This window comes from Grampus griseus, assembly GCF_964374135.1.
Source record: "Grampus griseus genome assembly, chromosome: 13".
Lineage (NCBI taxonomy): Eukaryota > Metazoa > Chordata > Mammalia > Artiodactyla > Delphinidae > Grampus > Grampus griseus.
Genome location: NC_139007.1, coordinates 46,047,467 through 46,075,215, shown reverse-complemented (window position 1 = coordinate 46,075,215; position 27,749 = coordinate 46,047,467). Strand labels below are relative to the sequence as shown.

General features: G+C 39.4%; 1 protein-coding gene across 1 annotated transcript in view; it reads left to right on the top strand.

Moving 5' to 3' along the window:
• The window catches only part of ROS1 (ROS proto-oncogene 1, receptor tyrosine kinase), a gene marked incomplete at both ends in the record, with an annotated part of 112,291 nt that overhangs the window by 67,534 nt on the left and 17,008 nt on the right, over window positions 1–27,749 (top strand). The window contains 12 exons of the mRNA XM_082669025.1: window positions 645–877; window positions 965–1,141; window positions 5,256–5,424; window positions 6,157–6,274; window positions 9,168–9,358; window positions 13,031–13,114; window positions 16,087–16,222; window positions 17,459–17,621; window positions 19,667–19,731; window positions 20,666–20,795; window positions 26,817–26,914; window positions 27,135–27,338. Of these exons, the coding sequence (XP_082525151.1) occupies window positions 645–877; window positions 965–1,141; window positions 5,256–5,424; window positions 6,157–6,274; window positions 9,168–9,358; window positions 13,031–13,114; window positions 16,087–16,222; window positions 17,459–17,621; window positions 19,667–19,731; window positions 20,666–20,795; window positions 26,817–26,914; window positions 27,135–27,338 (1,768 nt within the window). The remainder of the gene's footprint in view (window positions 1–644; window positions 878–964; window positions 1,142–5,255; window positions 5,425–6,156; window positions 6,275–9,167; window positions 9,359–13,030; window positions 13,115–16,086; window positions 16,223–17,458; window positions 17,622–19,666; window positions 19,732–20,665; window positions 20,796–26,816; window positions 26,915–27,134; window positions 27,339–27,749) is intronic.

Here is a 27,749-nt window from a genome sequence, read left to right as displayed (position 1 = left end):
ATGTATTTCTAGGAGAATATTCTGTTGACATGATCCTTACTCGAACACCAGAAGATGATGGAAAATATCCCATCAAAATGAAAAGCAACTCCATGGCAAAACATCATCATCAATTCTATGTGTCTGGAAACACATTCTTTGGTCTCACCTCACAGTGTCACTCTCTTCCCATGTATTTACAGGTCTCTGTACACGTGGTGAAACCTAGGAAAGCCAAGCCTTTTCTCTATGCGAATTTTACCAAGGCTACTGAGTTGTAAAGTAATATAACATCATTGCCTTAAAGAAAGTGGATTTAGAATCTGAAAAGGTGTTGTAAGAGGTGGCGATTATTACGAGGGGAGGCCATTTCTTTCACACATCTCTGATGCCATTCACAAAACTCACCCGAATTGGATTATTCATCATTGGCCATATCCTTGAGCGGCAGCCAGAGAATGATTTAGTCATTAGGCAAAAATAAGCGAGAGCCTTTCAGGCAGCCTGTTAACTTACCATTATGGAGGAGGCTGGCTTTCCTTTGGAACATCTGTCATTCATTCTGCTCACATGATATGCCTATTCCTCAATCAAGACCCTATTACTTCTTTCCATCTTTCAGTGCTGTTGCAACATGCCTTATTGTGCACTGCTATTTATTTCAGTACCAGAGGCGGTTTGGCTCATTAACACAAGCGTGCAGTCAGACACCAGCCTCGTTATATCCTGGAGAGAATCTCACAAGCCAAATGGACCGAAAGAGGCAGTCCGCTATCAGGTGGCAATCTCTCAACTGGCTCCCATTCCTGAGACTCCACTAAGGCAAAGTGACTATCCAAATGGGAGGCTCTCTCTCCTTGTTACTAGACTGTCTGGTGGAAAACTCTATGTGTTAAAAGTACGGCGAGTATATTGGGTACTTTTATTGCCATTCTCAAGTGCAAGGTTCTAGAAAAGTTAAGCAATTGTTCTTTCCTACAAAAAGGTTCTGGCCTGCCACGCCGAGGAAATGTGGTGCACGGAGAGTCATCCTGTCACTGTGGAAACGTTTGACACGCCAGAGAAACCTCATGCCTTGGTTCCAGGGAGCACTAGTTTGCAATTAGATTGGAAGGCTCCATCTAATGTTCACCTTATCAGATTTTGGTTTGAACTCCAAAAGGTACATCTCACTGTACACTTTTTTTAAAAAATTTTATTTATTTATTTTTTTGGCTGCTTTCGGTCTTCATTGCTGCACGTGGGCTCCCTCTAGTTGCAGCGAGCGGGGGCTACTCTTCGTTGCGGTGTGCAGGTTTCTCATTGCGGTGGCTTCTCTAGTTGCGGAGCACGGGCTCTAGGGCACGTGGGCTTCCGCAGTTGTGGTGCGAGGGCTCAGTAGTTGTGGCTCACAGGCTCTAGAGTGCAGGCTCAGTAGCTGTGGCACACAGGCTTAGTTGCTCCGCGGCATGTGGGATCTTCGCAGACCAGGGCTCGAACCCGTGTCCCCTGCATTGGCAGGCAGATTCCTAACCACTGTGCCACCAGGGAAACCCTCACTGTACACTTTTAATGCAAATCTTTGTTTTATGCTATAGAATAAATCAAAAGGCCTTTTAAAAGATATCTCTAGGGCATCCAGTTGTATAAATGAGCAATATATTTGACAAGATTCATTGATTCAGGTTTGCCAGATAGAAGTGGTATAATTTCTGACGGAAAAAATTCCCAGTGAGATTCATTTGCTCTTAAAAGGCTTCACATAAAAGGGTATAAATTATGGTTTACTGGTTTCATAATGTTTTACTTACTTTAGATGTTTCCAGCATGGCTCTTCAGTTTAAAGTCCATAGCAATTTGCTGTTTTCTATGAAAAAAAAAATGGAAAGAAATGAACAAACATAAATCTAAAACCTTGTTTAGAAATGTTCTTTCAGCCATTTCAGGGCTGAATAGCAACAGGAGAGAAGTAAAATATAAAACTAGTTTATTCTAAACTAGTTGGATCTTGGCATGTAAACTAGTTTAAATGGCTCCTCATCCAAAAATCTTCACGCTTTAACCAATGTAAAAATGCCCACTGAATTTATTAAGCATCAGTTAATCTAATTAATTCACTGCTAGGGAAAGTCTACATTAATTTTTATACTGATGTACTTAATAGATGATTAAGATTTTATAACTGTGATGTTTCATTTTTCATTATTATATATTTGTGTGTCTGCATTTGTAAAGATTGGTTAGGAGTGTTTTGTTTAGTGGGAACTTAAAAACAAATCAGTATAGTCATGATCTCACTTTTCTTTAAAAATGGAGTTGCGGGCTTCCCTGGTGGCGCAGTGGTTGAGAGTCCGCCTGCCGATGGAGGGGACACGGGTTCGTGTCCCGGTCTGGGAAGATCCCACATGCTGTGGAGCGGCTGGGCCCGTGAGCCATGGCCGCTGAGCCTGCGCGTCCAGAGCCTGTGCTCCGCAACGGGAGAGGCCACAACAGTGAGAGGCCCGCGTACCACAAAAAAACAAAACAAAACAAAAACAAACAAACAAAAAAAATGGAGTTGCTCCCCAGAGGTTTAAAATTTTTCTATGTAAAATATTTTTTATAATCTTGTACTTTTAGATAAAAACTATGAAAAATATAAAACAGCAGTGAATATTAAGTTGGTAAGACCAAAGACCATAGTTCAATCAGATCTTTTCCATTGAGCATGTTTATGATGATTTGTTGCCTATTTAAAAAATGGTCATTTCATAAAAATTCAGTTTTAAATTGGAGAAATTAAAGGATCATCTCTTTGGGGACATCTATTTAGGTGAGCTTAATGTGGTTCAGTTTGAGGTCAAGGGGAGGGATGTAAAGCTCATTTCCCAGATCAAAGACGTGAACTGAGGAAGGACCTTAGAGGTGATGACTCCAGCCTCTCGTTTTACTGATGAGAAGCCAGAGACCCAGTAAGGCACCCTGATGAGTCAGATATCACAACCGTGCAGGGGAGGACCCTCAGGGCTGACTCATCCTTACAGAGGTTCTCCTTGGTTCATACACAGAAGGAACGTGAGTCATCGTCACCCACCCAGCTTCGCAAAGTTTGGGAGAGGGGCAGCAGACAGGGGCCACCTGGCTCAGTCCTCATGACTTTCATGGGATGCTTTTTCTTTCAAAACTTCCACTACACTTGCTCAGCACAGGTTCCAGATAGACCACTTAAGAAATCATGAAGCTGAACATGTAAGATAGTAATTTCTACATGCGTGACCACCTACAAGTACTAACTGATGAGCACAGTAGAAGGCTGTGTTACATCTAGTCAGAAAGTTCTATTTCTTTTGAGCAAGTTGAATCTAACTCATAATGATAGGACAGCTAGCAATGGTCCTGTAACGCCACACTGAAACTCTGAGGGGTGAGTGATGAGGGTGAGTAAATATTTTAATGGATTTTTTTTTTTTTAGAAAGGAAAGGAGAAAAGGATAAACTTCCAGTCTTCATCTTTTCCTTACATGGAAAAATGAGGGAATTAGAGCACAAGGCTAAATTTTTATCTTGGTCTTCAATTTCATAGATTCTTTCTCACAACAATGTATAGCAGAAGAACATATTCAATTTAAGATTGAGGAGAAACAAATAATTTTGCTTTGGTAAATTTTTTTCATGGAAATTCATTACAATTGTCTTTTTCTCAGCTGTCCAGGGGAATCCCTACCAGAACCAAACATTTCTGAAGTTTCAGTCTCTGAAACTGAGACACGGAGTTTGCACCATAGTCTGCACCATTTCCCTCACACCCTTGCCCAAGAATTTGGAAATCCTCTGTGGTAGCCTTCCCCCCCTGCACCTGCTGGCCTCTGATGAATGGAAAATCCCAACTCCCTTGTGATTTACTGGGGTAGCCCGTGGTACCTCTCTCCAAGCTGATGGTCTGCCCAGAACATTCATTGCTGTGGTGAGGTCAATACTCCACAGTTTTCCAGCAAAGCCCCTGGTCAAACATCTCCCTGACATTCCAAGGAGCTCTGATAATTTCTGGTTGGTGTGGAATGTTGGGCCGTCTAGACTATTCACTGAAGGCTTCTATGACAGAGCATTAAGGAGGCAGGACCAAAAAGGGCTAAAATTTTTGAGCCAGGGCTCAGCATTTCTCTCGCTCTGACTCTCTCAGAAAGTTCAGCATAAATATTAAGGACCCAGTGCATCTGTTTCATTAGGCTATATGTCTCAGTGGGATTGAGACATTTATGAGTTTAACAGGCAATGTCTCTGACATCAGCATTTCTGGTTTTTGTTTTTTTTTTCATTCCTTCTGTTCCTCTTTCTTTCTGGAACCAGGTGGTCTACTTCCTGAAGGTGCTACAGAGAATCATTTCTAACTGAACAGAAAACTAATATAAAGTGCCCATCCAATGAAATGGCATGACCTTGTGAGTGCTAAATGAAAAAGGAGATGTAAAGTCAGGTTTATTTATGGAAACTGACCTTCTTAGGAAACTCTACTGAGGAAAAGACAAGAAGAACCCTTGACAGAATGCCTCTGTCTTTTCTTATTTGTACATTGAAAAAAACCATCATTTTCAAACAAGATATTAAGGGTCCAAACATACAAATTTTTTTAAAGCAGTGTTTCAAAGAAAGAAGTTTAAGATAGCTATAATTAGAGACCCAGTGAAATGAAAGTAACATTTCCTATATTTAACTTGTAACCTTGCTACTTAGTGACTGAGTGATGTTGGGCAAAAATGTCCTTCTTTTAGGGAACTAGGCTTCCTATGTATAAATATAAGGAATGTTGGTTAGATGTCTGAAGAGGGTTTGGGGAGGAAAAACTAAATGTTTTAATTTATAAGTCACTGTGGACTTCTTCAAAGAATCAAAATATGTAAAAATATTATTACTTTGAAATTAGCAAATCCGTGGAATTGAAAGTATCACTGTTTTGATCCATCATTTCCCCTCAGGTGTAAATTTGTGTTCTCAGTCATCCTGATTTAATAAAAATGCCTTTGATTAGGGATAACAAGAAGTCAAGCTCTGAATCTTCCCTGATGATATATACTCAGGGGTGCACTTCCCACCTTGGACTTATCTTAAGGACCACCATTCAAGTCACTTATAGCTTGTCATAAAAAATAAAATTGCTGTTGGTGGTAAGGATAATATTTGGGATCAAACACTCATAAAGGAGCTCTTATTTTTTAATAGAAAGTAAACTTAAAATTTTAATTGCCACAAGATTTTGAATTTCTATGTTTAAAATGTTTTTCTAAAAGAAACAAAATGTTAATTGAGACTTCTTTTTCTAGTGGAAGCACAATGAGTTTTACCATGTTAAAGCTTCGTGCAGCCAAGGTCCTGCTTATGTTTGTAACATCACAGGTCTACAGCCTTATACTTTCTATAATGTCCGAGTAGTGGTGGTGTACAGGACAGGAGAAAATAGCACCTCACTTCCAGAAAGCTTTAAGACTAAAGGTGAGTACTAACATATTCCGCACTTAGAAAACTTTAGACGTTTCTCAATTCCTTTCTCATCGCTTACTTCACTAATCCTAGAGGTTGAGATTTTTCTTAAAAGAGTAAATTACTATCTCTAGAGCCTGACTGAAGAAACTGAAAAGAGGTAGGAGTCCTTACTGGCAGTAATGAGATAATACTCATCTGGTTTTGCAGGATCCTGAACTGGGCAAAATTATTTCAGTATTCTGATTTCCTGTCTAGCTATGATATTTTGCAGTAAGAACTAAATGAAAACAGTGTCACTGAGTGTTCAAATATTTACTACTGACTACTATAACCAGATGCCCAAAATAAAAAATATTTAACAAGTATATTAAATTAACTAGTGTTCTAAAAGGTATACTATAACTCCAAGTTGATCCCTATAGGAATCAAGGGAAAGTGCTCCCAAACTTATAATAATTCTTTTTATTTGCATCACTTATTTCGTGTCAGGCTAAGATCTATTGTTACTCCTGTCACTAATCCATCTAATCTGTCACTAATAAAAACCTCAGTTACACATTTAAAAATATGCAATCATATGAGAATTTTTGAATATTTATTGAATAAAATTTTTGAATAATTTTCTGAATATTCCTTTAATATATCTGGCTTTCCTCTGAGTAAATACAGTCTATAGAAAGATGTTTTGCAGAATATTTTATACTTCTAACATACAAATCAGATTTTCTTTTGTTTCCAAAGCTGGAGTCCCAAGTAAACCAGGCATTCCAAAATTATCAGAAGGGAGTAAAAATTCAATACAGTGGGAAAAAGCTGATGATAATGGAGGCAGACTTATGTACTATATCCTTGAGATCAGGTATGTCCGTTTGCAAAAGTGCTTTGTAAACTACAAAGACCTAAGCAGTTAATTGTAAGGTATTATTAGATCAAAAGTAACACTATTTATGAACGTGTATTCATAAATAAACACAAAAGATCTTTCGTTTAAGGGCCTTGCATGCATCATTAGGTTCTCTGCACAATTCCTAGTGGTCAGCCTTGGCACTCAATTACAAGGCAGGTAGTCATTCTTCTCAGAAATCTGCAACTGCTTGTCGATGGAAACAATTCAATCTTTTGAGCATGTAACTAATATTTACTTAGTACCTATTCTGAGCTGACGTTTGATGTTAGATGATGGTATGCATGTAAATTTCTGAGGTTAATTTGTTTTAGGAAGATGAATAAGGTCTAGTGAGAATTGACAATGAGTTAGGTATTTTTCAGAATGTAAAATCAGGTCAACATCCGAAATGGCCTGCAGTGCATAGGCAGCCCAGGATTCTCTCTCTATTGTCAAGATTACAGTTTGTAGTGTGTTCCCAGGGACTGAAAATGTGCCTTTGATGAAAACCTGATGAACATATGCAACCTCAGATCTGGCCAGTATGGGGAGCTCTGTGAATCATAACTGGCTCAGATGGGCTGATGTTGTGCCAACTTGAGGGGAGAATTCCAAATTCCACAGACACTCCCCTCACGGGACTCTGAAGCCATCTTTTAAGATGCTCCAAGGACAAAAGTCACTTCCATAATTATAGTCCTGGCAACTTGAGCTTTAGATCTATTTTTGCTTCATCTTGCTCTGGCATTCCCATAGCCTTAAAAAAATTTCCTGCTCATGCTAGAGAATTATGTGGGCCATATTTCTAACTGAAACTTTCTTGAAATTTCTGTCACTTTTTTTTTTTTCATGCAGAGCGAAATACATTCTGACCTGCAGAACCATCCTGGTGGTCTGTGACTGCATTTATGTTCACCAACCAGGCCACACCACTAGGACCCCTGTAGTGTATTCCCCTCAGTAACACCTTAAGTGCATGGCTCCATAAATACTCTGCATTTCCTTGCCCCCAAGTCTCTGCTCTCAGGAGAGGGACTATGGTATAATAGAATGTATTATCTGTCTCAGAGTACCTCACAGTATCTCAGAATATCTTCTTCAGTCAGGATACTCGTGTGTACTTGCTGAGGTGCAGTGGTGGTCGTAGTGCAAGGTGCATGCACTTGGGAGCTGAGCTGACTGTATGAGTTTTCCAGGGAAGCTGGAACAAAGTACGACCTACTGGGTGGCTTAAAACAACAGATATTTATTCTCTAGCAGTTCTGGAGACTAGAAGTCTGAAATCAAGGTGCTGGCAGGACTGCGTTCTAGGGAAGCATCCTTCCTTGCCTCTTCTTAGCTTCTGGTGATGCCTGGCAATCCTTGGCATTCCTTGGTCTGTAGATGGATCACAACAGTCTCTGGCTCTGTCATCACATGATGTTCTCCTTGTATGTGTCTGTGTCCAAATTTCTCTTTCCTAAGAGGGCACTGGTCATTGGATTTAGGGCCCACCCTCATCCAGTATGATCTCATCTTGACTTAATTACATCTGAAAAGACCCTATTTCCAAACAAGGTCACATTCACAAGGTCTGGGCGGCATGAATTTTGGGGGGAATTATTCAACCCAGTACACAGACCATGTTTAAATCCTTGCTTTATTGCTTTCTTAAACTTAAGTTTTCTCATTTGTAAAATGGGATGATGATATCTACCTCTTTAGGTTGTTGAGAAGATTCAATGAAATGAAACAACATATGAAAAGCCCCAGTACGGTGTGTTGTAAATAGAAGGTGCTCAACAAAGGAAGCATTCTTCCTTCTCTTCCTGAGTGGCCAATATCCGAGAAGAGGCCCTTTATACATTTTTAAGGGTCTCTTTCTCTTGGATCAGCGTTGTTTGGGTTGAACGATGAAATTGCCAATGCCCAACGTGAGACTTCACACAATGTACAAAATCACTGTGTCCTGCAGCTTTACTTAGGATGGTCCTGAGGTCACTTAGCTCCTGGTCACAGTTGTGACCATCCTTGCTGCCCTTGCTCATTCCCTGTCCCTCAGAGGCTCAGCCCTTGCTGTCCTTGGTGCTCTTTCAGGACAACCACTCAGTTAGTGGGAGCAGAACTGGCTTCCATTACTTATCCTCAAGGTTACTGTGGGTTGGTACTAAGTCCTAAAACGGCTGTGGTCTGAGAAGTTTCAGATTTGAAAAGTTCGTTGTCAGAAAAGACATAATTGGAAGGCCTTGAACTTGCCTTCAGTCTGTGGTTCTGTTAAAAGTAATTTCAGTTATGTCTTTCAAACCCAGCTCTTGTTCTCTTCCCATGTTTCGTTATGAAGAATAATGAGGATTGACATTGAGGTAGTGTAGGCCAATATAAGTGGAAGCAATGAACCTTGGAGTCTCAGATACAATGGTAACTTTGGTAGCTGAACTATTTTATTTTCCTTTTCAATTTTATGTTCTGTATTTTATCCAGATATGGTATCAGTAAATGACAGGTAGCATAAGACACCAAAAATTAAGAAAAATAAAAAATTCCCAGTTAAAAAGTATGAAATAATTGTCTTATGTGTTTGGAATTCTGAGGAAGGTTTGCACACCCTAGTAGTAAGAAGAGGATCTTCAGCTTTCTCTTGGCCATTGATTATTCGTAATTTTCCAGATGGGCTGAGTTGGTTGGCTCCAGGCACTGCTGGGATGACTTTATAAGACTCTGCTATGTGCTGTAGCCAAACCATGTGAGAGGAATGAAATCAAGGGCAAAGTGTGCAACAGGAGACGCTTTGGAGTTCTGTCATTAAATGATATATGAGCACCTAGAAATAACACATATATTCTCTTGTATATTTCCTATATTTATAACTTTGCTCTTTCTTTTGCAGTAAGGGCACTTCAAAGAATTCACAGAACCAGAATTTAATGTGGAAGATGGCATTTAATGGCTCATGCAGTAGCATTTGCACATGGAAGCCCAAAAACCTGAAAGGAACATTTCAGTTCAGAGTAGTAGCTGTAAATAATCTGGGTTTTGGTGAATATAGTGGAATCAGTGAGGATATTATATTCGTTGGAGGTATGTTATCATGTCTGTCTATATACTAACTTATTACACAAAGGTTCAGAGGTAAAGATAAGTGAATTCTTAGCATTAAATTGGGTGAATGTATAACTTCACAAATCTATCATTGAAACTATTGAACTATTCATTTCATCTGATGTGATCTTCCTAAAACATCAAGATCGGCATGTCCTTTTTCTCCTCAGCGACAATCAGCTAATCGTTAGTGCCCACCACATCAAGTCCATGTTCCTAGATGGATTTCCAAGGTTGTCCACAGTCTGGTTTTTATCCAGCTTTATTATTCTGTTCCTGGTACTCTCATCTGCTACACAACAGGCCTGAAACTCTACTTCCCGATATCTGTATCTTCCACTGGGTAGCCTATTTTTGTTCATAACACATTACCTTTCTAATCACATAGGCTAGAAATCTCAGTACCATGTAGGATTTTCCCCTCTATTCGGCCACCAAGTTCTGTTGCTTTTATTATCTTGATTTCTGTCTAATGAGTTTGCTTCTTCCTATTCCTACTTTGACTTTCCTAATTTAAGCTACCATGTCTAGCCTGTGCTCTTGGCTTAATCCTACCGCTGACAGTTAATCCAGCTGAAGCACAATCTGGATCACTTCACTGCTCTCTGAAATGCTTGAAATGGCTCTCCATTCACTGCCTTCAGAATCAAGTACAAACCTTTCTGCGGCATTTAAGGCCTTTCGGGACTTGCCCTCCGATTGTGGTTCATCTTTCGTGATATTTATCCTTATGCTGTAGCCATGTCAGACTGGTAAAAAACTTTCATGACACTGGGTCCTCAGCCTTTGTTTCCCTCAGCCTAGAATGCAGGCTTGTACCACCTACCACTTGTCCTTAGCTGGGATTTCCTTTCTCTCACTTTCTGTCAACTGAACTTCTTCTCATCCTTCAAGGCCTAACTTTATTTTATTATTATTTAAAAATATTTTTTATTAACATCTTTATTGGAGTATAATTGCTTTACAATGGTGTGTTACTTTCTGCTTTATAACAAAGTGAATCAGTTATACATATACATATGTCCCCAAATCTCTTCCCTCTTGCATCTCACTCCCTCCCACCCTTCCTATCCCACCCCTCTAGGTGGTCACAAAGCACCGAACTGATCTCCCCGTGCTATGCGGCTGCTTCCCATTAGCTATCTATTTTACGTTTGGTAGTATATATATGTCCATGCCACTGTCTCACTTTGTCACAGCTTACCCTTCCCCCTCCCCATATCCTCAAGTCCATTCTCTAGTAGGTCTGCATCTTTATTCCCGTCTTGCCCCTAGGTTCTTCATGACATTTTTTTTTCTTTTTTTAGGTTCCATATATATGTGTTAGCATACAGTATTTGTTTTTCTCTTTCTGACTTACTTCACTCTGTATGACAGTCTCTAGATCCATCCACCTCACTACAAATAACTCAGTTTCATTCCTTTTTATGGCTGAGTAATATTCCATTGTATATATGTGCCACATCTTCTTTATCCATTCATCTGTTGATGGACACTTAGGTTGCTTCCATGTTCTGGCTACTGTAAATAGAGCTGCAATGAACATTCTGGTACATGACTCTTTTTGAATTATGTTTTTCTCAGGGTATATGCCCAGTAGTGGGATTGCTGGGTCGTATGGTAGTTCTATTTGTAGTTTTTTAAGGAACCTCCACACTGTTCTCCATAGTGGCTGTATCAATTTACATTCCCACCAACAGTGCAAGAGGGTTCCCTTTTCTCCACACCCTCTCCAGCATTTATTGTTTCTAGATTTTTTGATGATGGCCATTCTGACCGGTGGGAGATGATATCTCATTGTAGTTTTGATTTGCATTTCTCTAATGATTAATGATGTTGAGCATTCTTTCATGTGTTTGTTGGCAATCTGTATATCTTCTTTGGAGAAATGTCTATTTAGGTCTTCTGCCCATTTTTGGATTGGGTTGTTTGTTTTTTTTGATATTGAGCTGCATGAGTTGCTGGTATGTTTTGGAGATTAATCCTTTGTCAGTTGCTTCATTTGCAAATATTTTCTCCCATTCTGAGGGTTGTCTTTTCGTCTTGTTTATGGTTTCCTTTGCTGTGCAAAAGCTTTTAAGTTTCATTAGGTCCCATTTGTTTATTTTTGTTTTTATTTCCATTCCTCCAGGACATGGGTCAAAAAGGATCTTGCTGTGATTTATGTCATAGAGTGTTCTGCCTATATTTTCCTCTAAGATTTGATGGTGTCTGGCCTTACATTTAGGTCTTTAATCCATTTTGAGTTTATTTTTGTGTATGGTGTTAGGGAGTGTTCTAATTTCATTCTTTGACATGTAGCTGCCCAGTTTTCCCAGCACCACTTATTGAAGAGGCTGTCTTTTCTCCACTGTATATTCTTGCCTCCTTTATCAAAGATAAGGTGACCATATGTGCATGGGTTTATCTCTGGGCTTTCTATACTGTTCCATTGAGCTATATTTCTGTTTTTGTTCCAGGACCATACTGTCTTGATTACTGTAGCTTTGTAGTATAGTCTGAAGTCAGGGAGCCTGAAGGCCTAACTTTAAATGAACCCATTGTGATGCTTAACTGCTGCTCCTTAGGCAAAATGAGCTATTGCATTTTATACACACACAGCCCATTATTCTATACAAAACTGACATCATTCTTATTTGCATTATAGTTAGTTATCTGGAGAAGAGCTCAGTAATCCTTTTCTGCAAAGAACCAAATAGTAAATATTTTAGGCTTTCCGGCCTACATTCAATGATCTCTGTAGCATCCTCTTTTTTTTTTTCCAAATAATATATATATATATTTTTAAATTAATTTATTTATTTTTGGCTGTGTTGGGTCTTCGTTGCTGCGTGCGGGCTTTCTCTAGTTGTGGTGAGTGGGGGGCTACCCTTTGTTGCGGTGCTCGGGCTTCGCATTGTGGTGGCTTCTCTTGTTGTGGAGCATGGGATCTAGGTGCACGGGCTTCAGTAGTTGTGGCTCACGGGCTTACTGGCTCCGTGGCATGTGGGATCTTCCTGAAATAGGGCTTGAACCCGTGTCCCCTGCATTGGCAGGCGGATTCTTAACCACTGTGCCACCAGGGAACTCCTTCAAATAATATTTTTAAAATGTAAAAATTATTCTTAGTTCATGAATAGTACAAAATCAGGCTGCTGTGGCCAGATGTGGCCTGCATGCCATAGTTTGCCAGCTCTGGTCCACATGTTTGTCTCCTCTGCTCAATGAAACTATCTAAGAGCAGGTACCATGTTATCATGTTTATATTCCTCAGTTCAGTACTCATGGAATTAAATGTACATGAACATGTTATAGAAGAAATAATACTCCCAACCATATAGTGCGTGAAGACTGAGACTTCTTTGTCCCAAATTCGCTAAAAAGATTATACTTGTTTCCTCAGCCATTTTAAAGTAGAAGACGGGGTGGGTATATCCCAATGATGTATTGGTAAACCAGATCATTGGAAAAGAAAAAAAAATAAGAAGAAAACCTTGATTTTGATTTCTCATGGTGTAAATACTCTCACCATGATTGATTTCAAGCTACCGATGGTTTAACAAGTGGCTTGCAAAAAACCCAATAGGAGCTAACTCTGCATATCTGGCATATCACTGAGACAATCTAGTTTTACTCTTTGAATTAATTTCTTTTTCTCATTTATTTTATTAGATGGTTTTTGGATATCAGAAACAAGCTTTATACTTACTACTATAATTGGAATATTTCTGGTTGTTACAATCCTATTGACCTTTGGTAAGTATAGTAGATTTAGAAATATAGGTAATAAACTATTTATTTGATCATATTACTTGATTTAATCTCTGAGTTGATTTAATTTTTCACATGAAATAAATTTATAAAGGTCACAATATTACCTTTGGCTATACTTCAATAACCACTAACTCCTGTGAATTTTTTTTTCTAATCTGGGGTAACTTTTATGAAAAATAAATCTGTATTTACACTTCACAGTATACTTTAGATAAAACTACTTGCAAAGTCACCAACTTTAGCCTTCCTTAAAACAGTATTACAGATTGGCTATCTAACAAGTGTTTTGTGACTTATAGTTTGAAATAAATAAAAGAAAAATGACTCTGGGTCTAAAAAAATTGTTTTTTTTTATAGGGAAACCAGTGACAATCATTGGTCGGGATAGTTTAGGTCTCCAGGCAGACAGCCTGGTCTAGAATGAGCAGGGCCTCTTGCAAAAGATCCATTTCTGCCTTATAGCATTCAATACTCTCTCTTGCAGATGTCTGGCCTGCTTGTTTCAAATCCCTGCTCATTTGTAAATGACCAGGAAAGCAGAAGAATTAGGTTAGATAGATAGGAAGCTAGCTATTTCCCACCACTCATTTTATACTAATGTATTGGTCTTAAAAGTCTTTTTTTTTTTTTTTCTCAAGATTTAATGATGAGAAAATACAGTGACAACTCCCAAAAGGATGATTAAATATTGGACCTATGGGGTTACCATAGTGGATCATACATCCTGCTTCATTCTTATTGTTTCAGCATAATCATTATCCCCAAAATGTTCTGGTTTGGATTATAAGATATATGGTCACCCTGTCATTATTAACGTATGAGTCCCTGACATGCTGAAACATTACAAAAAAAGACATGATATTTACCGGAAGAGAACACTCAAGCGCATATTCAGGAAACAGTAGTTTCTTTTTTTTTTTTCAAAAATAGGGGAAAGTTTAAGGAAAAGTTACAAACATAAAGTTGAACTCTCAGGATAAAGAAAGCCAATATTTTACTAAGTGTTCTAAATCTATATTCTTCCCCAAACTGATTGGAGTCATAAGCTATTAGAGAGCACATTGAAACTTGAATTGAGATTTCTCTTCAAAGATTCCACACCAGACAATATATGGAATATGTTATTTCTTCAGCTAACTTGGAAAGCTAAATATTTCAGCTGACCCTGCCAGGATTTTAAACTGTGGTTCCAAGGAGTCTAAGTATTGCACAGCTGATGTTTGTGCCACTAAGCCAGCCCCCTCCAGAATTATGCATATGACTGCAGTATATTTGGCAGTTGGCATATAGGCTTGACTGTCTGCTTTCCTACTGGGAAGGAGTATTACATGAAGAGTCCTTCATCTGACCTTTGCCTGCCTACTTGTACATCACCATTGTTTAAACCCATAACTCTAGTGGATGAACATGAGATAATTTCAGACAAGCTATTGTGCTTTCAAGACATCCTATGGATATCTGACTTTCGCAGGACTTAAAGGTCTTTATTGTACTTGGAACTCACAGATTTTTGAGTATAGGTAAGCTAATTTGGTTCTTTTGCTTTTAGTAGCAGTGTATGCGGTTTTACCGGTAGGATTATGCGAGCGCGTGAGAAAAGATTGAATTATTCAAATAATGAAAACAGCAATTGTTTAAAAATTTGTATTGTGCAGAGGGCTCTCATCAGTCATACTTATAAATACAAAATTGAAGCAAGGGTTTTAAAATAAGCATCGACAGCTTTCACTTTGGTGAGTGGTTATATCTACTGTGCAACATGAGCCTGACGCTGGGAGCAAAGGAAAATAAACTGTAAAATACAATTGCTGATCTCAGGAGCTTGCCATTTAATGGGGGAGGTAAGACATACCTGTACGAAAAGATAAATAGCAGGATATGTGTTAAACAGCAATAAAAGAAAATAGGAAATGTAGAAGACAGTGACATAGCCATGCTGACTGAGAGCCACAGTTGGTCTTAGAAGTTCAGAGATGAGAGATCAACAGAGGTTGCAGAGGTCTCGGAAGGCATCCCTGAGGATGTGCGGCCTCATTCTGGGCCTTTAAAAATGAAGAGGGATGGTAAGAGCATTTCAGGTTTGAAGAATTGCATTAGCAAAGGTACTTAAGATCTCTCCCTGTTGTGTGGTCCCTCAGACAGAATTTCACTTGCATAAAACTCTCACCTGTTGGGTACTGAAGCTACTATGGAATAAAGTTCAAATTTTAATCATCATCTCACAAAGCATCCTTGCTGTTTTCAACTTCTGAGCCAATATTCTAGTATTGATGGGCGATCTTAATGATATAATTGTATTTTAATCTTCAAAAGATATTACTATGTTTCATGATTATAAAAATAATATTTGCCCATTATATGAAGAAGACAATACAAATCGCCCATGATCCCACAGCTAGGGAGGATCACTGCTAACACTTGGTAGATTTCATTCTAATAATTTTTCTATGTATTTGAGTACGTGTATTATGAAAAACAATGAATATACACTCTTGTACTCTGCATTTTAAAATAAAGCATGCCATTATATTGAAAGCATTCCTCAGGTCTGCTGAGGAGTATAACCTGGACATATCTGGATTCAGAAATGAATTTGTTCACTAATAATTATTATGCACGTTTGTTTTGGTTTATTTTGATTCTAGTTTATGGGTGATTTTGAGAAATAAGTTCTGATATTAAGTTGCTTCAACTTGTTTATAACAGCAATAAGAAATATATTAAAATTTACTCTGAGAAGTGAGATAAAATGTGATGTGGTATAAGTTATGTGTTTTTATATGGCTTTGTACCTGGATTTAGTTATTCTATTATGGGCATATTTTTTCAATCAAATTCTGTTATTCTATCAATAGTGTTCTTCAGTATAAACTTCAAAAATGTATTGTTAGCATTTCCTAAAGAAAAAGAAAGCAATGTTTTATTTTGTAAATTATGATCTTTTGTCTTTATAGTCTGGCACAGAAGATTAAAGAATCAAAAAACTCCCAAGGAAGGGCTGACGGGTCTCATAAATGAAGACAAAGAGTTGGCTGACCTTCGAGGTCTGGCTGCTGGAGTAGGACTGGCGAATGCCTGCTATGCGATACAGTATGTAACCTGGGCCGGCATTACGGGGCCCCTAGATGGAGAGAGGGCAACTCTAAAGAGAGTGCCCATGCATGCCACGTTACCCAGGACTGTCCTGCTTTATGCCCATATTATTCTGGCATATTCAAAAGTAACATCCCCTTTCACTCTCAAATGTGACCTGGGATGGATGGCAAATTATGTTGTTATCCTATCCTAAGAAAAATAAACAAAAATTAGTTGTTTTCTAGTGTCTTATCACATAGTTTGAAAGTCAGTAAAACAAGGAGATAACTACTACGTGGAAGGGAGTAGATGGTAACATGATTGATTCAACTGGAAGAGAAGAATTCCAAGTTCTCTTGTGTGTGCTATTAAGTCAATTTTATTCTGTTTTCAGAAATTCTATGGTGATTGCCTACAAAACTTCTCTAAAATAGATGAGGATTGAACTTCCATTGTCATCATAATTAAAGAAAATATTTAAATGTCTCATTGTACAAGACACTATGTTATGTTCCATGCACAAAGGATTATATAGCCATTGGCCTTGCTTCTAGAAATTTATTTAAAGACATAAGAACACAGGATGTGAAGCAGACACAGAGGTGACCTAAATCAGCTTTTCAGAGGTGATTTTTCCTGGAGAAAATACACAGCATATCTGATATTCAAGATTCTCTTTTAAAATCTCAAAGCATTTTTAATGCAGATGGATTTCCTTCCCCTCATGATATTCCAAGTGAGAAGCTTGACTTTCTAAAAGTTAACCTGATGGACATGGAGTAATTTTGTGGTCATAGTAAATTTTGTTTTACATGAGAGATCAGGTGTATGAAGTAAAGCAAAAGCTTTTGAGATCATAAGCCCAGCTGTATTTATTACTGATTTGCAATAGCTTTTTACACAAATTGGTGACCCGAAGAAATTAATAACTGATAACTTTAACGAAACAAACTACAGTAAAAAGCCTTGAGGCAGTGCACACACAGGCATGCTATCAAAATGAAGGTGCCTAGAAGTGAAGTAACATGTTCTGTCTGGGTTTTGGAAGAGAGAAGGAATATTCTGGATGGTGGAATAGGAAAGGAATAGGAACAGACACATCACTATGTCACGTTGAATGCACTGCAGTGTTGCAAAACCATAAGATTTCTCTTCCTCTTTCTCATACTTTTTCTCTCTCAAACACTAACACCAACACCCACTCGTAAACCATATACATTTTGGGAGACCAAAAATATTGTTATTTTCCAGTACGCTTCCAACCCAAGAGGAGATTGACAGTCTTCCTGCCTTCCCTCGGGAAAAACTGACTCTGCGTCTCTTGTTGGGAAGTGGGGCCTTTGGAGAAGTGTATGAAGGGACAGCAGTAGACATCTTAGGAGTTGGAAGTGAAGAAACCAAAGTAGCAGTGAAGGTAATGCTGATCTTTTAACTCCTTGACTTGTTATGTCAACATATTTACAGGGACTTACATGGATACAACTATGATAAAAGAGGAGTGTTCTTGATGGAAAAGATAACTGGGAGAAGGTAGAAACCTGTCCATGGCTACAGAAATCACATTTCCCCCCCATTTCCTACATAAATTCTGTTATTAACAGTTACCTCTGAGGTTACTAATTAGCTAAGACCTGGCAGACAGTCTTTCCCTTCAAATATACCATAAGAGAACTGGGGTGCTAGGTGCCAGGGCAGATAGTAAATATTTTAGGCTTGCTGGCTAGATGGTGTCAGTTGCAACTACGCAACTCTGCCATTGCAGTGTGAAATCAGCCACAGTCACTATGTGAATGAATGGGTGTGGTCGTGTTCCAGTAAAACTTTATCTATGAAAACGGAAATTTAAATTTTATATAATTCTCATGTGTTATGAAATACTCTTCTTTTTTATAACTTTTTTCAACCATTTAAAAATGTAACAAGTTAATTATACCTCAATAAAGCTGGAAAAAGCAATCCCACTACTGGGCATATACCCTGAGAAAACCATAATTCAAAAAGAGTCATGTACCACAATGTTCACTGCAGCTCTGTTTACAATAGCCAGGACATGGAAGCAACCTAAGTGTCTGTCAACAGATGAATGGATAAAGAAGATGTGGCACATATATACAATGGAATATTACTCCGCCATAAAAAGAAATGAAATTGAGTTATTTGTAGTGAGGTGGATAGACCTAGAGACTGTCATACAGAGTGAAGTAAGTCAGAAGGAGAAAAATAAATACCATATGCTAATACATATATATGGAATCTAAGAAAAAAAAATGTCATGAAGAACCTAGGGGTAAGACAGGAATAAAGACACAGACCTACTAGAGAATGGACTTGAGGATATGGGGAGGGGGACGGGTAAGCTGTGACAAAGCGAGAGAGTGGCATGGACATATATACACTACCAAACGTAAAATAGATAGCTAGTGGGAAGCAGCCGCATAGCACAGGGAGATCAGCTCGGTGCTTTGTGACCGCCTGGAGGGGTGGGATAGGGAGGGTGGGAGGGAGGGAGACGCAAGAGGGAAGAGATATGGGAACATATGTATATGTATAACTGATTCACTTTGTTATAAAGCAGAAACTAACACCATTGTAAAGCAATTATACTCCAATAAAGATGTTAAAAAAAATAAACCTGGAAAAAATAAAATAACAACTAATAAAAATGTAACAACTATTTTCAGATCATAAGCTGTACAAAAATAGGTAACAGGCTGGAGTTGGTCCACAGGCTGTAGTTTGCTGACCCCTGGACTACACAATTATTCATCATGGTGTATTTGATGATGTCATTTTAAGGAAGCCCTGGATACACTCTCATATTTTTAGAAAACTTTCTTTTGATCAAAGGATGATGAATCTTTTATGTAATTGAATAATATCCTGATCACTGCTTGTTAGGAATTTATTGCTTTGAGAGTGGGCTATACAGCCAGAGAAGTTGGCAAAATTTTCTCCACTTCCAATTGATAGCATTTAACAGTCTTTCACATACTCTAACCTCAACTGGTTTAAACAAGTGTTTCTTTTTCTTAGATAACAAGTTGACTTCTGGCTTTGGTGTAGTACTGTGTCAGGCCAGAGCCAGTATATCTGAAATTCTCTCAACTTTGTACATGTATGGTGCCTCATGGTCCCAAGAGGGTTGCCAAAGAATCAAGCATCACATCTTCATTCAGGACATGGAGAGGGGGAAGGATAGTGTTAGATGTATATGTTCAGGAAAGTAAAAGTTCTGCACAAGCCTCTCTCCCCCTCAGCAGTTTCCCCCTTACATCTCTTTGATGAGTACTGAGTCATATGACCAGCCCTGTTTACAAGGGAGGCTGGAGAATTGGAGAACACAGTTTTTTATGATAAGGGTGCATATTACAAAACAAAACAAAGACTGTCTCCATTAACCCACTGAGCTCACGGAAATGTCTGCTATACTGATTCCTGGCTTGTTTTTACATTGCACAGACTTTGAAGAAGGGCTCCACAGACCAGGAGAAGATTGAATTCCTGAAGGAGGCACACCTGATGAGGTATCAGGGCAGCTCTAAAATAATTTTCCCTTGGTATGGGTAGGAAGCTCTTACACCTGATTGGTGGATTTTTAACATTCAAAATGACCTGACATAACAGATCATGCCCAAAATAAACATGGCTGAAGTTTAAAAGGAAATATGTCTGGAGTGACAAGTATTCTATAGAACCCAGTCTTCTGAGCCTGGTCACAAGCAGTCCTCAGGCAGTCCTTTCTTTTACCTTCAATAAGAAGCATGTCTTGCAAGGGATTTCTGAAGCTGTTCAGCTTTAAATATGCTTATGTTCTTCTAAATGTGTGATAATGGGTCAAGTAGACCAAGTAAGGGAGAGTTCTCTTAAGTACAGTGATGTCAATGAGAATATCCCTGGTCTTGGTAAACTTGTCTTCAAGGTTAGAATTAGTTGATGGTCATGAAAACTACTCAAATACATCTTAATACACCCTGAGGCAGTGGTTGATCAGGTCCCAAGTTGTGGGTTCTGATTGTTAGATTGGGGCTTATTTGCTTTGACCTCTTGAGCAAACATTTGTAGCCAAACCTGAGTGTCTGAATTGTTTCTCTGAAAGGGAGAGAGTATTTCATACTTGTCATGACCAAAAACATGATGTTCTAAAATATTTTTCAAAGAAGGACATTAGTTAAAATTACTTTCTTTTCCAGAACATAAAATGCTTAATATAAATATAACTTCTTCTAAAACTCCCTCTGTTCTATCCACATGCCTTGGCCACTAGGGGTTGCAATATTACCTCTGTAAGGCAGGCATGCAGCCGGGTTCTTGGAAAAGGAGGCTTTCATTTATTAAGAGGAAAAAAAAAATCAGGGTTTTGAAGGAAAGCAGAAATAAAGAATTGTTCTGTTCCATAAAGATCCTCACTAGATTTTTGTCGTTGTCATGTTATCCTGCCTGTCTCTTTTCGCCTTCTAGTAAGTTTAATCATCCCAACATTCTGAAGCAGCTTGGAGTTTGTCTGCTGAATGAGCCCCAGTACATCATCCTGGAACTGATGGAAGGAGGAGACCTTCTTACCTATTTGCGTAAAGCCCGGATGACATCGGTAGGAAATGGGGTCCACAGTATTGGTTATGTAATGCAGATGACCTATAAGTTCGTCTTACTTTCCTTTAAATTCAATAGGCTGCAGTTTGGGCTGATGGTAGAAACTTAGAAGACTTCTGTCAAAAAAATTCTTATATTTCCTTCATGTTGGATTAGTCAAACTAGAACCCTGGGCTAATGTCTCGCACTTTCTGGCTATCTGAGCCTGCTCTTAGTATCTAATGGAAAAATAGGTCCCTCCCTGCCAGAATCATGGTTTCTAAAGAACAGAGAATGTGTGGAGTTTCTCTGTACTTAATCTATCTGCCTTTCTGTCCCAAATTGAAATTTCCAGCCCTTAGTCTTACATCTCTCCCAGCTGACTTTTCTGTGTGGATTTTCACAGGCGTCTCAAACTTTGGCCAAAACAGAGCTCTTGATTTCATGCATCCTCCTTCATGCCATCCATCTAGTTCCTTACTTTTCTTTTCCTACAACCATGCTAATAGGTCCCGTCCACTCTAGGGTCCTGCTAACAAAATGCAGCCCCGATCCATCCTCTCCATGTCTGCAGTGCCTAGAGCAGCATCCAGCACAGTGGATGGTGTAAATACTGTGGCACGTGTGGGGAATGAGGGCCGGGGGTCTCAGCACCTGTGGGAACCTGCTTTTAGGTCTCAGGTGAGAAACACCTGAGACAAAACAAGTAACGAAAATTTAAGTGTGTAGTTTTTAAAATTACAGGTTTTATTTCTATTGAAATAAATTTCTATTTCTATTTATTTCTATTTCTATTGAAGTATACATTATATAGTTAAAAAACTGAAACATATGACAAGGTTTATGGTGAAAAACAGAAGTCCTGTGCTCTATCTCATCCCCACATCCCAGGCCTCTGCTCATTCCTTCTGGTGTTTACCTCCACTTTCCTAAACGCTCTGCTTATACTGCTGCAGTATAAGTGAGTTTTCAACCTTGGGGGAGATCTATTGACTGCCTACTGCAAGAGGCAAGGATTTAAGCTCTTAGTCATGTACCAGCCTGACCCCACCAGCTCTACATGCAGAAAAACTCTGCTTTCCCCATCCTCTGACAGTTACCCCAATTTGCAGATGAATCAATATTGCAAGTTTATGTTACTATGTCTATTTAATTATTATTTGCTAAGTTACTCAAATACTATGATTGTGGTTCTTCTCTTGAGTAGTTTAATAAATGCCCCCCCCACTCGTTTAGGTTTCTATATTCCTAAACTCTGACAGAATTGTAACCCTTCTCACAATATGGGTATATATATGAGATAATCCAGCTCCTCACTGTATTTTTCCTGGACACTTCTCTCCTAGAGTTGATACAGGCGATTGTCCTCTGGTCTCTACAGAGCTGTTACCCTAGGGGTTTCCTTCACATGTACCTTGGTAATTTCCATGTTGGACCTTTATTTCCTCAATTCCATGGCTTCTTTGTTCTGTTTTAGAAAAGAGAAAGCATGCAAGGCAAAAATCTTTTTTTTTTTCATTTTGAGGAACTGTTCTTCCCTCCCGCCCCACACTTGATTAATAATTTGGCTGGATTCTAGGTTGAAAATCCCTTGTCCTCAAAAATAAAATTCCTGCATCTTTGTTTTCTAGCTTCTACAATTGCCTTTAAAATGTTTTATGCCATTCTGATTCCTGGACATATGATCAGTGACTTGCTTTTTGTCCTCTCTTTGGAAAATTTTAGGAACTTCTTTTTTTTTCTTTTCCTTATAAATTTATTTATTTAGTTTTAGCTGCGTTGGGTCTTTGTTGCTGCGTGCAGGCTTTCTCTAGTTGCTGCAAGCTGGGGCTACTCTTCATTGCAGTGTGCAGGCTTCTCATTGCAGTGGCTTCTCTTTGCTGCGGAGCACAGGTGCTAGGCACGCGGGCTTCAGTAGTTGTGGCGTGTGGGCTCAGTAATTGTGGCTTGCAGGCTCTAGAGTGCAGGCTCAGTAGTTGTGGCACACGGGCTTAGTTGCTCTGTGCATGTGGGATCTTCCTGGATCAGGGCTCAAACCCGTGTCCTCTGCATTTGCAGGCAGATTCTTAACCACTGCACCACCACAGGGAAGTCCCAGGAACTGCTTCTTATCTGTGGTACATTTTACTCATCTGGACACTCAGCTTGGAAAATCATCCCTTTTAGTTCTGGGATTTTTTAATATTATTTCTTTGGTAATAAAGAAAACTCTTTGCTCCCTTTATTTCCTTGTTCTAGGAATCCTAGTAGTTGGATAATGGTCACCTTCGTTGTATCCTTTTCTTTTATTAGCTGTTTTCTCTTATTTTCTACTCTTTGTATTTTTGCTCTCAATTCTGGTATATTTCCTTAATTTTTTAATAGAATTTAAAAATTTAATTTTCCATAGACTCATTCTTATATTTTGACTGCCTCTTAAAATAGTATTCTGATTTTTCCATACATGCAAAGTCTTCTTTTATCTTTCCTAGGATACTAATCATAGTTTTTTTTAAGTGTTAATTTGCTTCCTGCATTGTCTTGACTTCCTTTTTGCCTCATTGTTCTGGGATCTGTTTGTAATATGAGAAGCTTTTCTCAAATGTTTTGTAATTTGTGACTGGTCTTCATATTTAATAGGGAGACCTAAGAATTGGAGCCTATGTCTGTGGCAGCTTCCTTTTGGTTGTCAGGGGGGACCCTGATGTTCCGCTGGGGTCGCCTGATGACAGCACCTGGATGTCTTCCCTGGCATATGCCAGTTTCCCCAGAGAGGAATCTGCTGGTCTCCTGCCTGGGCAATAAACGCCTGAGCCTCAGTCAGGGAGTCGAGTCGGGGAGGAGGGCTGGAGGTCTCAAGGCTCAGGATGAGGATTCTCATTTAATTCCCTTCTCCATTTTTAGCACAGTGCCTTAGTATGACTGGTATCTTTGAACTTGGAGTTGCTCTGGTTCTGTGTGTGTGTGTGTGTGTGTGTGTGTGTATGTGTGTGTGTGGGTTTAGCAGAGGAAAGCCTGCTGCTGCTGTGGGGTGGGGATCTAGGGTCTACTTAACTCTTAAAACAAACTTTTAAATATTCACCTTGCTTTCAGTCCTGCCCCTCAACCCTGCATTCAGAGATACTTGCTACCTCGAATTCCAGAGGGTTTATGGGGTTCTATAGTGAAAAACATCACTTAATTCTTGTCTTCTCCCTCTGCAGGCAGCCAGCTTTCATCTCTCTTGGCTCTGCTAAATGACCACACCTCCACCTGCTTTCCTTCCTCCAAAAATGTTTCCTTGCGCTCTATCTATTCTCCTGATCTGTTTATCCTCTTGAGATCACAACATTTCCTCTATAATGTCATTTTAGTAAGGTTTGGGGAGAGAATAAAACTAAAATGCATAAATTCAATTCCTCATCTTTAACAAGAAAGTGCCTCTGTAGATTTTTTTTTTAGTTTTTTGTGGGCGAGAGAAGAGACAATGAAGGTGGACTAAAAGAACTCACAGAGCTGCTTTTCCCAAACTACTCTTATTCAGCCAGTGTCCTAGTGGTTCTGACGACTGGTTCTCAAGTGCACTTCAGTTCTTCCACTGCCTTTCCTGCTGGCTACCAAGGCAGCGTCCATGATTGTCTCTCTTGCCCTGACCTTATCGGACAGGGTGCCCTTAGGTGCTGAGTGCCAGAATCAAGGTGCGGGGTCCACAGCGGAGGGCCACGGGCTCTACGCCCCCATCAGTCTAAGGTCACACGGGGCCAGCCGCCTCTCCACAGAGAGTGCTACAAGCACCCTTCTCCCCATCCCCACTCTGAGACTGTTTTGTTGGGTTGAATGCATAAGGATTGACTGCAACTGGGTTTATAAACCTTAGTCTGGTCCTTCATTTTTAGGACTCAGTTTCTGCATCGTAAAATGGAACACTGAATCCAAAACTTTTTCGGCTTCTTTTAGCTTTGATATTCTAAGATTGTAGTAAGATAGAAAAAGGGAACAAAAAACCCTATCTATCAAAATAATACAACTACACAGCCAGACACAATTCACTTCATGAAATTTTTGCCGGGTATTTATTTTACGACAGTGGAGGATGTGGCTCTTGCTTTCAAGGGCCCTGCCACGTGGTAGGGTGGGTAAGTCACATATGAATGAATCATTTAAGGTAGAAAGAGGGAAGGCCCATTAGAATGGAGTAGAGAATACACTGCTGAAGCACAGAGGAGAGAGAGATGATTTCCAACTGGGGAGATGAGAGAAGGCTTCACGGAGGAGGTCTTCTGTTTGGGACACAACCAAGGTGCGAGATAGAACACTTTCTGAAACTACACTGATATGAGTTATATAAAAGGCTTTGACTAGGGATGGACAGAGATGGAGGTTCAATATGTCTGGAGGGTTTGGCAAGAGAAGACAGGTGGTAGCCGAGGACAGCATCTGGGGTTAAGGAGGCCCGACATGGGGTAATGAAATGTTCCAATAGGTTGTCACAGGGGCTATTAGGAGCAAGTTACAATTAGAGATTCAAACAGGCAGGCAGCATTTGAAAATCTGTCAGCAAGGAACAGGGCACTAGCCACCAGACTGAAGTGCAGGAGTAGGATTCTCTGCGAAGAATGTCTTCAAGAGTAGAGTAGGTTTTGCCAAGGGCAAAGCAGGATTCCATTCACAGAGGAACCAATGAACCAGCTGAGACACAAGGCAGGGACTCAGACACAAGGCTGGGAGACGCACATCTAGTGGACCTGAACAGGGCTGCAAGGGATTGATTCTTGGGAGTAAGACTGAGTTTAGTTTTAAGACATAGGTGTGGTTGAGTGGGACCATGGCAATGTTGAGTCCCAGAATTCAGGATTCTTCCTACTTTTTGGGACAAGACATGAGCTTGTCAGGGGAGTCAGAGGGAACAGCATTTAAGAGCACCCGTCTATGAGGAATCAAGGGATTTCAAGGTTGTGAATCCTTTGAGATGCTCATTGAAGGATGTGGATGGAAATCAAGAATACGGAGGGCATTCCAGGAATGATAGAAGGAATAATGAAGAGAGGTTGAGAAATGCAGAGCAGGTATAAGGAACTGCAAATGGCCCAGTGTGACCAAAGCACAGATTGTGAGAGGAGAATCTATGGAAAATAAATGGATGTAAAGAGAGGCTGGTGCAGCCTGGGGCTGCCATGGAGGCTGTGCTCAGGAATCTGTAATAGACTCTACAGGCAGTGGGTCACAACAAAGTGAGCTAATTAAAACACAGGAGGCTGGAGACATGGGAAGTTTGGGAAGCATCAGACAGGGATGATAAAGGCTTGAAACAGGGTAATTGCAGGGAAATGGTAAGGGACAGACAGTATATGAATAGAGCCTCCAGGAAGGAACTTTGAATTTTTTCCATATGGTACTAATAAAAACTTCAACTGGCTTTGTTCATGTAGAAATCATCGCAGCCAGTACAGGCTCAACTGTATATTTGTGCTGGCTCTCTTAGATGAGAGGAGTAATCTGTGACCTTGAAATAGAGTATTGCTAACAATTTCTATGGGGCCCATATGGAGAACAAGCCCATTGTCATGACTGACATTATAGCGTGACATTGGGCCAATAATTAAACTGATTAAACTATCATCATTACTGCTAATGAGAATAGCTACTATTTATTAAGTGCCTGTTATGTCCCAGCTAGATTACATAGCTTATCTCAGATCTGACACAGTTAGTATTATTGTTCCCATTTTACATATGAGAAAATTGCTTAGTGAATTAAGCAATGTGAGCAAGTTCACACAGCTCGTAAGTAGCAGAACTAGGTTTAAACTAGTCTGTTTGATCTAACACCCTGAGATCTTGCCAATAAAGATTCTATATTGCTTCTGCTTACTAAAGAGAGTCTTATTTATGTATATTTTGGTAGAAAGCATATAAATGTAGTTCTTTTCCTCTTTGTTGGAATTCTTTTACCATAACTAAAAATTCCTTTAAAATGTCATATATATGTGTGTGTACATGCAAATATATGTGGCCAAAAATATACATATATATTTTGTGCAAACTGGAAAAGTGCCTGTAATTTTTCTTTTATTTCTTACAGTTTCACGGTCCTTTACTCACCTTGGTTGACCTTGTAGACCTTTGTGTAGACATTTCAAAAGGCTGTGTCTACTTGGAGCAGATGCACTTCATTCACAGGTACAGTGACATTCTGGATAAAGAGTTCTTATGAAGATTGGCACAATAATCACCTGTAGTTTGGGTAGAATATACAAGATAATTAACATTTTCATTCCTTCAAAATAGCAATAGTTTCTGTTAAAATCTCTCTTCTCTACAGACCTCCTAGTGTTACTTGTCTGATCTCTGGAATTTTATTATTAGTAGTATTATTATTAAAGTATAGCTTCTGCCATAGGGATCTAGCAGCTCGGAATTGCCTTGTCTCTGTAAAAGACTACACTAGTCCATCACGGATAGTGAAGATTGGGGACTTTGGACTCGCGAGGGACATCTATAAAAATGATTACTATAGAAAGAGAGGAGAAGGCCTGCTCCCTGTTCGGTGGATGGCTCCAGAAAGTTTGATGGATGGAATCTTCACTACTCAGTCTGATGTATGGTGAGCTTAACAGGACACAGAGAAACGTGGGCAGAACCATCCAATGCCCGAGCCAGAAGGGATCTTAAAAGGTCATCTAGTCTTGTTTTTTACGTGAGAAAACATAAGACCACAGAGGTTAAGTGATTTGCCTCAAGCTAAAGTGAAAGCTGGTGGGCAAGGAAGGGCTATTCTTGGGTCTCAACAGTTTATACCTCTCCCTCCAATTAGTTTTGATCCGTTACCTTACTGGTGTGTGTGGAATAGATCCATTTATTTCAGATAGCTCACTACTCTCCACAAGTGCAGAGGCCATGACTAATAGGAATTGGTGCCTATGAATTAATGTCCAAGTATGTGTCCAAATGCCTACTATTTTGGGATGTTTGGTCATTAATTTATACACAAAATTTAAATCATGGATCTCAGAAC